We start from the raw sequence: 15,141 nt of genomic DNA, 5'->3' as shown, positions 1-15,141 counted from the left end.
CAGCAATCCCAGTAATCTGCTGGAGCACTGATTGCTGGACTGCTGTCAGAGCCTGAAACTCCTTTCAGCACTGATCTTCAAAGCCAACCTGGGCCTGCTGGACAACAAATAGAGCTTCATGATTCAGTCCAAGCTACCATTGCAGCACACAAACATTGCACAGCTTCAGCCTGTGCTCAAATGGAAGCTGAAATATTGGCCAGGTTCTCCAGCAAGGATGGATCCACAAGAGATCTCATGGAAGGGGCCACCAGCTCCAAGTTGGAAAAGACAGGTTCCAGCTTGGGATGCAGAGTTTGCTGACCAGGTCAGTATTTATTATCTATCCCTATTTGTTCACAAGAAGGTGATGGTGAGCTATCTTCTTGAACTCCTGCAGTTTGCGGGGTGTAGGCAAACCCACAGTACTCTTAGGCAGGGAGTTTTAAGATTTTGACCCAACAGCAGTGGACGAACAGTGAGATAGTCCCAACTCAGGATGTTTTGTGGTTTGGAGGGAAACTTGCAGGTGGTGGTGTTCCCATGTGTGTGTACGCTCATCAGCCTTTTCCTTTACACTACCCCATTGATCTCCAATCCTCTGTGGTAGAGCTTTTTTGAGGCCTTGTCCTCTAGGGAGCTGGCATACTTGTTACGTTTTCCTCCTGGTCTGGCTGCAGTCAAAGTTTGTCCAGTGACTCATCATCGACAGATCCCAGCTCTATACTCTGCTCTAAGTTACAGACAGTGCCAGAATCTGAGTTAGTGCCTGTGAGTGTGAGATCAAGTGACAGTGCTGCTTCATCAGAGCTGCAATCTTCCTCGAGACCTCCATCCTAAGGCTTCATGGCTGGGCTGGCAGCAGATCTTGAGTATCTGAAAGCATAAATACACAAGAGGAGAGTTGGAATGAGGGAAGAGATGTGGGAGGAAAGCACGGGTGTATGGTAATGCCATATGTGCATTATACCAGATTGCAGGATGAGGGTGAAGAATTTCAGAAAATGGATAAGACAGAAATATACCATCACCCTGGCTGGTGTCAGCGATGCCCATCGTCACAACTTCTGTGACAGCTGCACCAATAATGCCAAGTACCATCTCCTCCCAAGGGATGAGGAGCTGCAGCCGTGCCCGACCTCCACTGGCTTGTTGCCTCTCCCTCCTGTTATGAGACCTCTCAGCCTGCAAGAGAGTGGGAAGAATGTCAGCGAGTGTATTGTCATGTGTTTGGGTAATGTGCTGAATAGCTGGCAGTATGTGGGGCCTGCGAGATGTGACATGATGAAACTTGCTAAGTGTGGGGATGAGGCAGAACGTTTGAATGTTAGGCATGAATCCCGACTCCTGGAGACTGTTGGTGCGTGAGTGGTAGGGCTGTGGTGCTTTGAGCAGTGTGAGAGAGGGAGGATGTGGAATTTGAAAATACATTCACTGATCTTGACCACTGAGGTGATACACCTGACACTAACCTGTGTGCCTATCTGTTCCCAATCCCTTGACAGTGTTTGTCTGAAGGGCCTCTTGGTCCCCTGTCAAAAGATCACCTCTTTCATCCTTTCTACTTCCTGCACATGGCCTCTGAACACTGCATCTGAGAGCCCATGAACATCTTCTCTCACCTGTGGCTCCATTGCTTTCTTCCTGATCCTAGGGTGTCATTAACAGCTGTTTCAATTAGTTGCTAAAGCAAGAATACATCTCCCATTAAAATATGCACACTAGCTTTAATTGTTGCGAAACATGCTCAAAGGTGGGCCCTTTGCTGAGCATGCAACCACTCGGAAAACGTTTAGCACTGGCTTGCTCACCACAACCATGAGACTGAGCAGGCAACACAAAGTTTGTGAGCTGTTTGCATCGCTTCCACCAGCCACAAGGTTACCATGGTACCATGGCTGATGGAGGCGATGCAAACAATCATGTTGCAAGGTTACCATGCAACATGATCCCTGTAACTGGTAACCAGGCTGATTAAACTTTACCTGGACTTTCCAGATTTAGATCCAACAGACTGGTCCTGCAGAATTAAACTATACGCCATTACATACATAGGACATTGCAGTTTACATCCATAAATACAACTGTTAGCATTAAAAAAACCTTCTGGTTACTGGGCTGCTAAGTTCCTGAAGGTGATATGAATGTGGATTCTGAAGAAAGTCAACAATTCAAAAGGCACTATATTAATACAAGTTGTTATCATTCACAAACTATGTGAGATGTGATTTCAGTTAAAGTGGGACTTGCAACAGAGTTGTTCGTTTTTACACTCTTACCTTCCAGCATGCTGACATGCATAGCGTCATTGGCTTTCTTAGGTACATTAAGCATCACTTCAAGACCATCTTTTAATTCCCCTTTGCCTTCCTCACAACAGGTTAAAAGTTCCTAATGACAGAAACATTAAAAATGCTGTATAACAAATTAAAAACAATCTGGTATTTAAAGGCCTTTCTACAAAACGTTTTCTACCTGTCCTTCACCCTCTTAATCATTCAAAATGAGCCATTACTAAGGATTTAATATGCTAACCAGAATTAGTGAAATCTCATGTGTTGCTCATGGAGGAAAAGAAGGAGTTCGTACTCAACCTTCTCTCATTTCCATTTTATGGGCTGCAGTTTCCCCTGTTCCACAGACACATTTTTTCCAGCTTGCACTGCCCAACTTTGAGCCCGTGTGTTTTTCTTGCCCACCCTGAAGTTGTGACTGACATCTGTGCTCAGCCTATGACCTCCATCCCGGCCCCAACCTGCTAACCCACAGTACTGTACACAAACTGCTTCAAACACTGACAATACTGTCTTCGAGGGGAGTAGTTGAAGTTTTGGAACAATTTCAGAAGACGGTCAGTCTAGTACTGGGTGAAGTTGGAAAGTGCAGCGTGCTGTGCAAAAAAACGTAGCCCAAGAACAAGAACACTTGGAAACTGGAACAGGTTATGGAGGACTTGATAGAAAAGTACAGTTCCACTTGGAGGTCTGGACAAAGTGATGAGAACTTGCTGTTCTATGTTGCTGTCAGTGTTGTCATTTTATGATTGTATGATGTAAGGCACCTTCATCCCAGAGTACTTAAGGAATTGGCCCTAGAAATACTACAGATTGGAGGGTAGCTAATGTAAGCCCGCTATTCAAAAAGGGAGGTAGAGAGAACACAGGGAACTATAGACCAGCGAGCCTAACGTCGGTACTGGGGAAGTTGCTGGAGACTATTATCAAGGATTTCATAACTCGACATTTGGAAGGCAGTGATATAGTCAGACAAAGTCAGCATGGATTTACATAAGGGAAATCATGCTTGACGAATCTATTGGAATTTTTTGAGGTTGTAACTAGTAGAGTTGACAGAGAGAACCAGTGGATGTGGTTTATTTAGACTTTCAGAAGGCTTTCGACAAGGTCTCACATAACAGACTACTGTGTAAAGTTAAAGCACATGGGGTTGCAGGTAATGTCTTGAGATGGATAGCAAGCTGGTTAGCAGATAGGAAGCAAAGAGTTGGCATAAATAGGTGTTTTTCTGATTGGCAGTCAGTGACTAGTGAGGTTCTGCAGGGATCTGTGCTGCGACCCCAACTGTTCACATTATATATTAATGATTTGGAAGAGGGAACTGAATGTATTACCACCAAATTTGCAGATGCTACAAAGTTGGGTGGGAGGGTGAGCTGTGAGGAGGATGCAGAGATGGTTCAGTGTGATTTGGACAGGCTGAGTGTGTGGGCATCTGTATGGTAGATGCAGTATGATGTGGATAAATGTGAGGTTATTACTTGAATAGGTGTAAATTGAGAGAGGTGGATACTCAACAAGACCTTGGGGTCCTTGTGCATCAGTCGCTGAAAGTAAGTGCGCAGGTACAGCAGGCAGTAAAGAAGGTAAATGGTATGTTGGCCTTCATAGTGAGAGGATTTGAGTATAGGTATAGGAATGTTTTGCTGCAATTGTATAGGGCATTGGTGAGGCCACACCTGGAGTATTGTGTGCAGTTTAGATGTCCTTATCTGAGGAATGATGTCCTTGCTATAGAGGGAGTACAGCGAAGGTTTACCAGGCTGATTCCTGGGATGGCAGGTCTGTCATATGAGGAGAGACTAAGTCGATTAGGATTATATTCACTGGAGTTTCGAAGAGTGAGAGGTGATCTCACAGAAACTTATAAAATTTTAACAGGATTAGACAGCGTAGATTCAGAAAGAATGTTTCCAATGGTGGGGGAGTCCAGAACTGGGGATCATTCTTTCAGGATAAGGGGTAAACCTTTTAGAACTGAGGTGAGGAGAAATTTCTTCATCCAGAGGGTGGTGAATGTGTGGAATTCACTACCACAGGTAGTTGAGGCCAATATGAGTCTGATTTTAAGAAAAAAATTAGATATAGCTCTTGGGGCTAAAGGGATATGGGAGGAAGGGGGGGTTCAGGATATTGAATTCGATGATCAGCCATGATCAAGATGAATGGCGAGCAGGCTCAAAGGGCTGAATGGCCTACTCCTGCTACTAGTTTCTATGTTTTTTTGGCACTCTTATTAAGCAGCTCTTTGCTTGATTCCGATAGATGCGCACTGAAGAAATATTGGGAGCTTTTCATACCTTCAGTAGGAGCTGGTACTTAGTGATTCTCTGAACAGGTTTAATTAGGTAGGATGAAATTGAATTGGCCAAACCATGCCTTTGTTGAATTTCCTGCAAAAGAAAGCATAACATACAGAATGATGACTCAAATTCAAATCTGAGTTGCTAAAAGAAGCATATCAATTTAATGACACTGCCGATTACTGTGTGAAATACATGTTTTTACTCAAGACAAAAATGTAGGACACTAAATAAGCAGTGGCAGACACTTAAGACAATATTTCATAATTCTCAACAAATATATAGCCTACTTAAGAATACTCTGTGAGAAGGATGAACCATCAGTGGCTAAGGAGATTAAGGATGCTATCAATTTGAAAGAAAAGGCATACAATGTTGTGAAGATTAATTGTAGGTCAGAAGATTTTGGGAAAATTTTAAAAGGATGACTTAAGAGAATAGATTATGAGAGTAAACCAACAAGACCTTCTACAAATATATAAAAAGGAAGAGTGCAGCTAAAAGCAAACATTCGTCCCTTAGACGATCCTAATGTTAGTACAAAAGGGAATAACTGAAAACAATCATTATCACGAGACAGATAATACTTGGCAAACTAATGGGGTTAAAGGTTGACATCCCCTGAACCTGATGACCTGCATGCTAGGGTCTTAAAGTAAGTGGCTGCAGAGATAGTGGAGTCATTGGATTTAACCTTGAAAATTCCCTAGATTCTGCAAAGGTCCAGCAGATTGAAACACCTTCTTTGGGAAAGGAAGGAGACAAATAGTAAGACTAGCATCTGTCATTAGGAAAATGGTGGAATCCGTTATGAAGTAACTAATGGCAAGACATTTAGAGAATCATAATACAAACAGTCAGATATGGTTTTATGAAAAGGCAATAATGTTGATAAATTTATCAGCATTCTTTGAGGATGTAGAGAGCAGGGTGGATAAAGGAGAACCAGTAAATGTAGTGTTACATAAATCAGTTGATTGCTATAAAGTCGTGTTTGCGTTCGGTCTCATTTCCCCGATATGAGTTCTAATTTCCATTATAAAGTTCTTTCCTTGCTCCATTGTGTTTTGTGCGCCATCGTGCAGCACACTTCAGCTCCCTCATGCATCATTGGGTCCTGCACCATTATTAGTGTGGTATTCAAGGCAACATTTATTTTTTTTTAAATAAAAGAAGTATCCAAGGCCAGAGTTTATTAAATTTTGGAATTTTGCTGTGGGTTTGATTTTTAAACATGAGTAAAAAATGCCCAGTAATTGCTGGTATTGTGCCTGCTGCTGCAAGGAAAGCAAGAAAAGCCAGCAGCCTCGCAAGGAAATTGGACGTTTTAAAATGTCTTGATGCTGGAGAACGAGCAGTTCTTAGGCCGATGCACCCTATAGTGCAAATATGGTGCCAAGTCTTTCTCCAAGCCAACATTCCCAGCATCATCTAAATCATAGAACATAGAACATAGAACATTACAGCGCAGAACAGGCCCTTCGGCCCACGATGTTGCACCGACCAGTTAAAAAAAAAACAAACTGTGACCCTCCAACCTAAACCAATTTCTTTTCGTCCATGAACCTATCTACGGATCTCTTAAACGCCCCCAAACTAGGCGCATTTACAACTGATGCTGGCAGGGCATTCCAATCCCTCACCACCCTCTGGGTAAAGAACCTACCCCTGACATCGGTTCTATAACTACCCCCCCTCAATTTAAAGCCATGCCCTCTCGTGCTGGATTTCTCCATCAGAGGAAAAAGGCTATCACTATCCACCCTATCTAAACCTCTAATCATCTTATATGTTTCAATAAGATCCCCTCTTAGCCGCCGCCTTTCCAGCGAAAACAATCCCAAATCCCTCAGCCTCTCCTCATAGGATCTCCCCTCCATACCAGGCAACATCCTGGTAAACCTCCTCTGCACCCTCTCCAAAGCCTCCACATCCTTCCTGTAATGTGGGGACCAGAACTGCACACAGTACTCCAAGTGCGGCCGCACCAGAGTTGTGTACAGTTGCAACATAACGCTACGACTCCTAAATTCAATCCCCCTACCAATAAACGCCAAGACACCATATGCCTTCTTAACAACCTTATCTACTTGATTCCCAACTTTCAGGGATCTATGCACACATACACCTAGATCCCTCTGCTCCTCCACACTATTCAAAGTCCTCCCGTTAGCCCTATACTCAACACATCTGTTATTCCTACCAAAGTGAATTACCTCACACTTCTCCGCATTAAACTCCATCCGCCACCTCTCGGCCCAACTTTGCAACCTGTCTAAGTCTTCCTGCAAACTACGACACCCTTCCTCACTGTCTACCACACCACCGACTTTGGTGTCATCAGCAAATTTGCTAATCCACCCAACTATACCCTCATCCAGATCATTAATAAATATTACAAACAGCAGTGGCCCCAAAACAGATCCCTGAGGTACACCACTTGTAACCGCACTCCATGATGAATATTTACTTAATCACTCGAAAGGGTTTAGGGATGTCCTCAAAACAACTCTAGCAATAGGCCATCTGCTGTGGAGAAACTCCCACAGTGAAAACTGGTGGGCAATTAAAGTAGTAAGCATATTACATTATTCTACCATTGTTTTGGCTGCCAACTTTCTCCCTTAAAAGAAGAAGAGGCTAGTTTCAAAATGGAGTTACAAGTACATGGAGGTAATGCAATAAGACATGTACTGAAAACTTGAAAATGGCAGAATTTGACGTCACTAACACAGTTCCACAGTTTATATTGTTTCTCATTCTTAACAAAAACACAAATCATGACATTTTGCAGTTTTATATTTGTCCTTATTGCACTTTGGTGCTGCTGGTGTCAGCAGCTTTGGAATAGTTATTTATTGTTACACACAAAGTAAAGGTACTACTCCGTGGCGTACAGAAGTCCCAACCTTCTTTTCGGGTAAATAAAAATTAACCAAGGGACAAAAACAAGAAGAACAGTCCCCAAAAAAGAAGGGAACAGCTCAAAAGAAAAACAAAGCAGAAAGGAAACTTAAAATATTAAACCAAAATGTGATTAAAGAGGTTAATAATACACTCCAGTCCCTGCGGAACAGACCTTCAAGCATTTTCAGCCATTTAGTTAGACCACAAGCATCAAACATATGGGGGGGAGGGGGCACGATGTGCTAAAAAATTAGCACAGCAAGTGGGGAGATTCTTGCATCGGCCGATTCGCGGGATTCGCACATGCATTCCCACCCCAATAGCGTCTCCCAGCGCCGGGTTTCCGGCAGCGTCAGCTCCGGGCCAGAAATCAGCGGAAAGACAATTTAAGTGGTAATTTTAATATATTTTAAATGTGATTAGCGGGCCCAGGACTTCAGGGTTTACAGTAGCTCCCTACAAACAGGGAACTAATGGCCCGACCCCACTGGAGTGAAGGGGGGGGGGCACTCGGGGTCCCAAAGAGGGTCGGGCAGTGGTTTGGGACTGTTAGGGGTGGGGGGTGGGGGGGAGGGGGGGTGGGACTGTGGGGACAGGGGGAGGCTGAAGATCAGGGCCAGCCAGGAGGGTGGGGTTAGGGGATGGCTTGGGAATGGTGGGGGTCCAGCACTCGGGCCATGGGTGGGGAAGCGGAGGCATGCAATGCGAGGGTCACGTGGCTGGTCAGCGATCGAGCTGGCCAGCAATCGGAAGGCCGGCAGTGCGGGGCAATGGTGCATGTGTCGATCTCGGCATTGACAGATCAGCGCATGTGCAGTGGCCCGCTCAGCACTATGCTGCCGGCCTCTCCAGCAGGAATAGATCCCGCCCACTGATTTTTAATGATATGCATGCTATTGGCCTCTGCAGTGCACAGAGTGTGGGAGATTCTTCTCTGAACTTCCACTGAAAAAACAATCGTGAATTACTCCAGTTCTCACGCGAATTCCACACTTAAAACGTTTTTGGGAGGATTCCGGCCATGTGATTTTAATCCAGCTCATGCACTGAATGTTGTCCAAGAATGGAGCACAAAATGAGCAGTGGTGCTGCTCCTGACCCCGCAAGGTATGTTTGAGGCTCTACTCCACTGTTTCTACCTGAGTGTGGGTGCACAGTCAAGGGCCACCTGTTTTCCACAAGCCAGCAATGGCTCAATTCTCAATTCTCGCCCATATTGGGTGGGAAGTTGGCTGGTGGATCTTTAATAGAGCCTGCCGGTAAAGTGGCTGTGGCCTCACTCTCTCATGAGCATGGAGGATATTTATTCACCAGCACAGTTTGCTTAACAAATGCAAAGCAGGCCATACAGGTTTCAGAAAAGCAAAACACCTTGTATTGTAGTTACGTACCAGCAGTTGGACATAAACATTTTTATCATACTTTCAGATTAAGCATGCACCCAATCTTGTTCCTAAACACAGATTAGTACCAGATAAAAATATTTGATAAAAATAAATAATTTTGAGATCAGAGCATAATACAAAGTAAAAATCAGCAAAAAAACATTCAGCATATCAAGCCTACTCCTTCGAATGCAAACTAGATTTACCAGGATGTTGCCTGGTATGGAGGGCATTAGCTATGAGGAGGTTGGAGAAACTTGGTTTGTGCTCACTGGAACGACCGAGGTTGAGGGGCGACCTGATAGAAGTCTCCAAGATTATGTGGGGCATGGACAGAGTGGATGTCAGAAGCTTTTTCCCAGGGTGGAAGAGTCAATTACTAGGGGGCACAGGTTTAAGGTGTGAGGAGCAAGGTTTAAAAGAGATGTATGTACAAGGCAAGTTTTTATACAGAGGGTGGTGGGTGCCAGGGACTCACTACCAGGGGAGGTAGTGGAAGCAGATACGATAGTCACTTTTAAGGGATGTCTGGACAAATACATGAATAGGATGGGAATAGAGGGATTTGGTCCCCGGAAGGGTAGGGGGTTTTAGTTCACACGGGCAGCATGGTTGGTGCAGGCTTGGAGGGCCGAAGGGCCTGTTCCTATGCTGCAATTTATTTTGTTCTTTGTTCTAACTAACCATTTATACTGTAATTTACTCCAGGCAACATTCTTTGGCCTCCTAAGGGAGACTAATAAGTTCAGATAAGGAGTGCATTCTATGAATGGCTTCCATGTGAATAATTTTGTTTTCAGGAAGGCTTTTAGACTGTAATATTTTTTCATAAACAGGAAGGAAAGTGAAGACAGAAATAGCTAAATAGAAGAATCGACAATATTTAACAAAGTGGAAATGCAACAACTTAAAAGGTTAATTAACTTGAACTTGAATGAGAACTAAAATTTGATTTTGATAGATGTTGGTTGTGAAAATGACACTACCAATGTGATCCAAGGGAAGATCCCCAGAAATGCACATACCTGCATTTCAAAAATTTAATTGACCTTTGACACAAAAGAATCCCTCATTGCCTCCCAAGGTAGCAATGCTAACTGAAGCAGAAATTGTGACTTATCTCTCTATTTTGATTTTAAATTCTGCATCATACACCAACTCTAATTACATGATTACCTGTTGTGTGAACCAAAATTAGTGTTAGTATAACGAGTAAAAATAGAGTCTACTTACATCAAAAAAGACTCCTGCGTGCTCTAAGATCAGCTGGCTGGAGTCAGGTTTGTTTTTGCAGTATGTGACATACATTTGGAATTTGTCTGCCTGTGCAGAAATAAACCAAACAACAAATTAAACACTGGGAAAAGAGAATAATGGACCATTGAGGTGTGCATCATGTTGAGAAGCAGTCAAACCAATGAACGGAACATCTACTTAATTTGCAGTGAGATGTAGCTCCTGAGGAGTGCACACAAAACTGCACTAACAACATGGAGCTGGATTTTCATCCTCCAGGTGGTAGTGGGAGACCGGGAAAATTTTCCAGCTCAACCCAAATGCTTCAGGAGTAAGAGCTCACAAGAATGGGATTGTCATTGTGGGGGAGAAGAGGGGAGGGTACGGACTGCAGTCAGGCCAACCAACCTGGCTGAAGGTTTGGAGGCAACCACAGGGGTGGCCGGGTGTGGAGGTGGAGCTTTTAAAAGGCTTCATCCCAGTTATAAAAACAAGCCCTCCATTTCTTACCCCTCAAACCTGCTCACCCGCCACATACTACTCATGCTGCATGCATGCCACCTCATGCATCCCATGCCACTCTTTTCCCCCCAAACAATTCCTTTGGCCCCTCATGTCACCTATGCCATGTTATGCCCCTTAAACAACCCCTATGGCCCCTCATACCAAGCTATGGCACTTCTATGCCCATTCACCCATTATACATTGTACAGAAGAAATGACTGCTGGAGTGACAGTAGGATATATAAAAAACCTTTAAAAAAAGTTATTGATAACTTCCCATTTTCTTAAAAAAACTAATTTTTACCCCTACAGCACCGTAAAGGTGTCAATCATCCAAACCCTTTAAAGTATCAATAGCAGAAACTGCATGCAGTTGAAACCTCTTTAGCTTGTGCAAATAAACATTATGAATTTGACAGCATAGATCAGAGAGCTAGGTTGTCAATTAAGCAATGTCTTCCCTGGAGCTTAGGCATTTCAACAGGTTAATGGATTTCAGGGATCTCAGCTAGAAATAGGACAAGAAATCCATTAATCTGTTGAAACAAGAACTGGCCTGCACCTTTAAACGACACTCCTGAAAATTGGAAACCATAGAAATGAGGTCAGGAATCCTGGAATTGGGATATACCCACTATTATTAAAGGGCTCCCAAGTATTCCTGACTCAGTGAAATTTCAGCCCAGGATCTTAGTTTTCTCTTTCCACCTCTTTGTTATTGGAAGATTGTTTCTGCAGTCACAATGGTGTATGTTGAGAGTTACTTAGATTAAGAAGACCCCGTCCCCCACAAAGTTACCAGCGGGGGAATGTAAAATTCTTCTCCATCTCTCTCCCTGTTTGAGGCATAACTCGACTATTTGCAATCTTGGTGCCCTATTTGGCCCAAGTTGAGGTTCTCACCACATATTGCACCATCGCTAAGATCACCTATTTCCATCTTTGTAACATCCCCTGACTCCATCTCACTTCAACTCGTCTGTTGCCAAAACCCTTGTTAGATCCAGACTTGACTATTCCAATGTACTTCAGGCCAGTCTCCCATATTCTATCCACCATAAACTTGAGACCATCAAAACTCTGTTGTCCGTGTCCTTACTTACAGCTCATCATCACTCTATCATCACTCACTCATCACCCTAAGCTTGCTGAGTATCTTGGCTCCTGGAATAGATTAAAGAATGTCTTGATGTTAAAATTCTCATACAAATTCCTCCGTGGTCTTGCCCCTCCCTATCTCTGTAATCTCCTCCAGTGTCATAACCCTTGGAGATATCTGCGCTCACCTAATTCTGACTCATGAGATTCTCAAATATAACTGCTGTGCCATTGTGGCTCTGTCTTCAGTTGCCTAGAACCTAAGTTTTGGAATTCCCCCCCTACATCCCCCTGCTTCTCAATTCTCCTTTATCTTTTAAAACACTCCTTAAAACCTACCTCTTTGACTAAGCTTTTGGCAATCAGGTCTGATATCACCATAAAATGACTTTGTGCGCTCCTATGAAATGCCTTGGGCCATTTTAATATGTTAAAAGCACTATATAAATACAGGTTGTCATTGTTGAATGATCTGAGCAGGACTTCTGTGAAATAACGCGCAGACCTTCATCATCAGTCAAATCAAAGTCAGGATTATTTCTCTCACGTGGACATCTCACAAGTCAAAGTCTGAAATCATTATATGTTTCTTATGAGAATAAAACTGTTACTCACCCATGTGACAAAGCAGTGACCTACATCTTCTGGCAGCTGTTCGTACTTCTCCAATTCTTTCAAAAAGATACTGAGAAAAATAGACAGTTCGTATTATCTAATAATTAGAATCATAGAATCCTTACAGTGCAGAAGGAGGCCATTCGGCCCATTGAGCCTGCACCAACAACAATCCAACCCAGGCCCTATCTCTGTAACCCCATATATTTACCCTGCTACTCCCCCTGACACTAATGGACAATTTATCATGGCCAATAACTTACACATCGTTGGACTGTGGAAGGAAAGCCACACAGACACGAGGAGACATGCAAACTCCACACGAACAGTCACCCGAGGCCGGAATTGAACAGAGGTCCCTGGCACTGTGAGGCAGCAGTGCTAACCACTGTGCTACCGTGCCGCCCAAATACACAGCACTATCGCTCTATTTATGTGCTCTAGTATGTTTACACTTTTTGTGTATTTGTTTTATGACTGGTCAGAGTAATTTTCAATGAAGCAATCTACAAACTTCAAAAATAAACTTATTCAAGAAAATAACTAACTGAAACCATATTTAAGGCACGCACCAGCTGTTAGCGTACTGACTTGCACTATTGCTACTTGACTGGTTGAACCTTCAAGCAGCACATGACAGGTGAAAGAATTCAATCACCTTGTGCTGAGTATGTTGCTGACCATAACATCAAGTGGCAACAGGAATCAGTGGGTTAAATGTCACAATGGTTTGCTAATTTACTCATACATGTGCCGGGGCAGTGAGTGTTGGCAGGCAACTTAGTCACAGGGTGATCATAGCCAAGATTGATACTGATCTTTCACAGTTCTACAAACAAACGGCTACCAGGGTGGAGAAGAAAACAAATCCAAGTCAACCTTTGTTCCGTAACTCAGGGTGTTGAGGCGAATTCCAGCACCTGGTCCATCACCCCAGCCAGGCCTGGCTAAATTGGCACATTTTGGGGATCCGCCCATGTATTTCCCTGGTTTATATGGCTCAGGTTCTTACAAGATCAATTTACTAAGTGTTTGGGGCAGGTCAGTGACAATGGAATGTTTAAGACTGCCAGCACTGGAATGTGGAGTTTAGCTTACATAGGAGTGTTTTTTTAAAGTATGTTAAGAATTCTAAGGAATGTTAAGATAGACCTAAGTGTAAACTATAGTCCAAATCAGCTCAAAGTTTGATATTGTAAAAGGAGATAGAACCATAGAAAGGTTACAATGCAAAAAGAGGCCATTCAGCCCATCTTGTGTATGTCAGAACTAGCCACTAATTTTAATCCCATTTTCCAGCGCCTGGTCCGTAGTCTTGCAGGTTACAGCACTCCAGATGCAAATCCAGATCGCTTTCAAATGAGTTGAGCATATCAGCCTCAACCACCAACTTAAGCAGTGAAAAAGCTTTTCCTCATGTCCCCTCTAATCCTTCGACCAACCACCTTAAATTTTAAGCCCCTGGGTAATTAACCACTCAGCTAGAGGAAACAAGTCTTTCCTGTCTACCTTGACTAAGCTCCTCATAATTTTGTAAACCTCAATTAGATCATCCTTTAGCCCCGTCTGTTCAAGGAATACAACCCTAGCCTATCCAATCTCTTTTTATTGCTACAATTTTCAGGCTCTGGCAAAATTCTTGTAAATCCCCTCTGCATTCTCTCCACAGTAATTATGTCCTTCCTGTAATATCGTGACCAGAACTGTACACACAATTCCACCTGAGGCCTAACCTGTATTTTAGACAGTTCCATCATTACATCCCTGTTTTTATATTCTATACCTCACCCAGTAAAGGAAAGAATTCCATATGCTTTCATCTTTTAAAAATTATTTTATTTATTTTCAAAAAGAGATAGAAACAAAAACAAAGCATAATACAATGCAATGAATTAGACCCCCCTCCCCCCCAGAGTAAATAAACCAACAAACAGAGACTGCAAAAGAAAAGAAAGGTTCAAAAATTGCTAGGCGACAGTAATTCATTCTTTAAAGAAAGAAACTTGATGTGTTTTGAGGGAGAGAGGGATAGTGGGGCACAAACTAATGCAGGAAGAGAGAATGCACAGCAGGAATGCACTTCCACGGGACACTAATTTATACTTGGATTCTGACATCATGTTAAAATCTTCTGAATATTGGCTGCCCAATAACAGCACAATTGGTTAGGTAGAGCTAGCCCACTGCAATAAGTTCACAGAGGGAGAAGTCCCTTCACCAAAATCCCTTTATTTACAATTCCAACAGCAGTACACTGAGTGCAATCAGTCAGCAGTCTACCTTCAGGAGTGCCAGAGGAACTGACACTCCCAGTTATATACAAAGTAAAGTCTCCCTGATTGGCCCATTAATTGGCTCCTTAAATCAGGGAGTTTGTATTCTAATAGGCCAACTTCAATGGCCTGATTAAGGTCATTACACCCACCAACCTGTCTCCTTCTCTCTGAACCATAGAACCATAGAAAATTACAGCTCAGAAACAGGCCTTTTGGCCCTTCTTGTCTGTGCCGAACCATTTTATGCCTAGTCCCACTGACCTGCACTTGGACCATATCCCTCCACACCCCTCTCATCCATGAACCCATCCAAGTTTTTCTTAAATGTTAAAAGTGACCCCGCATTTACCACTTTATCTGGCAGCTCATTCCACACTCCCACCACTCTCTGCGTGAAGAAGCCCCCCCTAATATTCCCTTTAAACTTTTCTCCTTTCACCCTTAACCCATGCCCTCTGGTTTTTTTCTCCCCTAGCCTCAGCGGAAAAAGCCTGCTTGCATTCACTCTATCTATACCCATCAAAATCTTATACACCTCTAT

The 15,141-nt window shown here is 43.2% G+C and overlaps 1 protein-coding gene across 1 annotated transcript in view; it reads right to left on the bottom strand.

Moving 5' to 3' along the window:
- The window catches only part of kalrna (kalirin RhoGEF kinase a), a 790,772-nt gene that overhangs the window by 243,923 nt on the left and 531,708 nt on the right, over positions 1 to 15,141 (bottom strand). The window contains exons 26-29 of the mRNA XM_078228353.1: positions 12,325 to 12,394; positions 10,105 to 10,194; positions 4,577 to 4,669; positions 2,259 to 2,370 (exon numbers count right to left, since the gene is read on the bottom strand). Of these exons, the coding sequence (XP_078084479.1) occupies positions 2,259 to 2,370; positions 4,577 to 4,669; positions 10,105 to 10,194; positions 12,325 to 12,394 (365 nt within the window). The remainder of the gene's footprint in view (positions 1 to 2,258; positions 2,371 to 4,576; positions 4,670 to 10,104; positions 10,195 to 12,324; positions 12,395 to 15,141) is intronic.

This window comes from Mustelus asterias, chromosome 14, assembly GCF_964213995.1.
Source record: "Mustelus asterias chromosome 14, sMusAst1.hap1.1, whole genome shotgun sequence".
Classification (NCBI taxonomy): Eukaryota; Metazoa; Chordata; class Chondrichthyes; order Carcharhiniformes; family Triakidae; genus Mustelus; species Mustelus asterias.
This window is presented reverse-complemented; position numbering and strand designations above follow the sequence as displayed.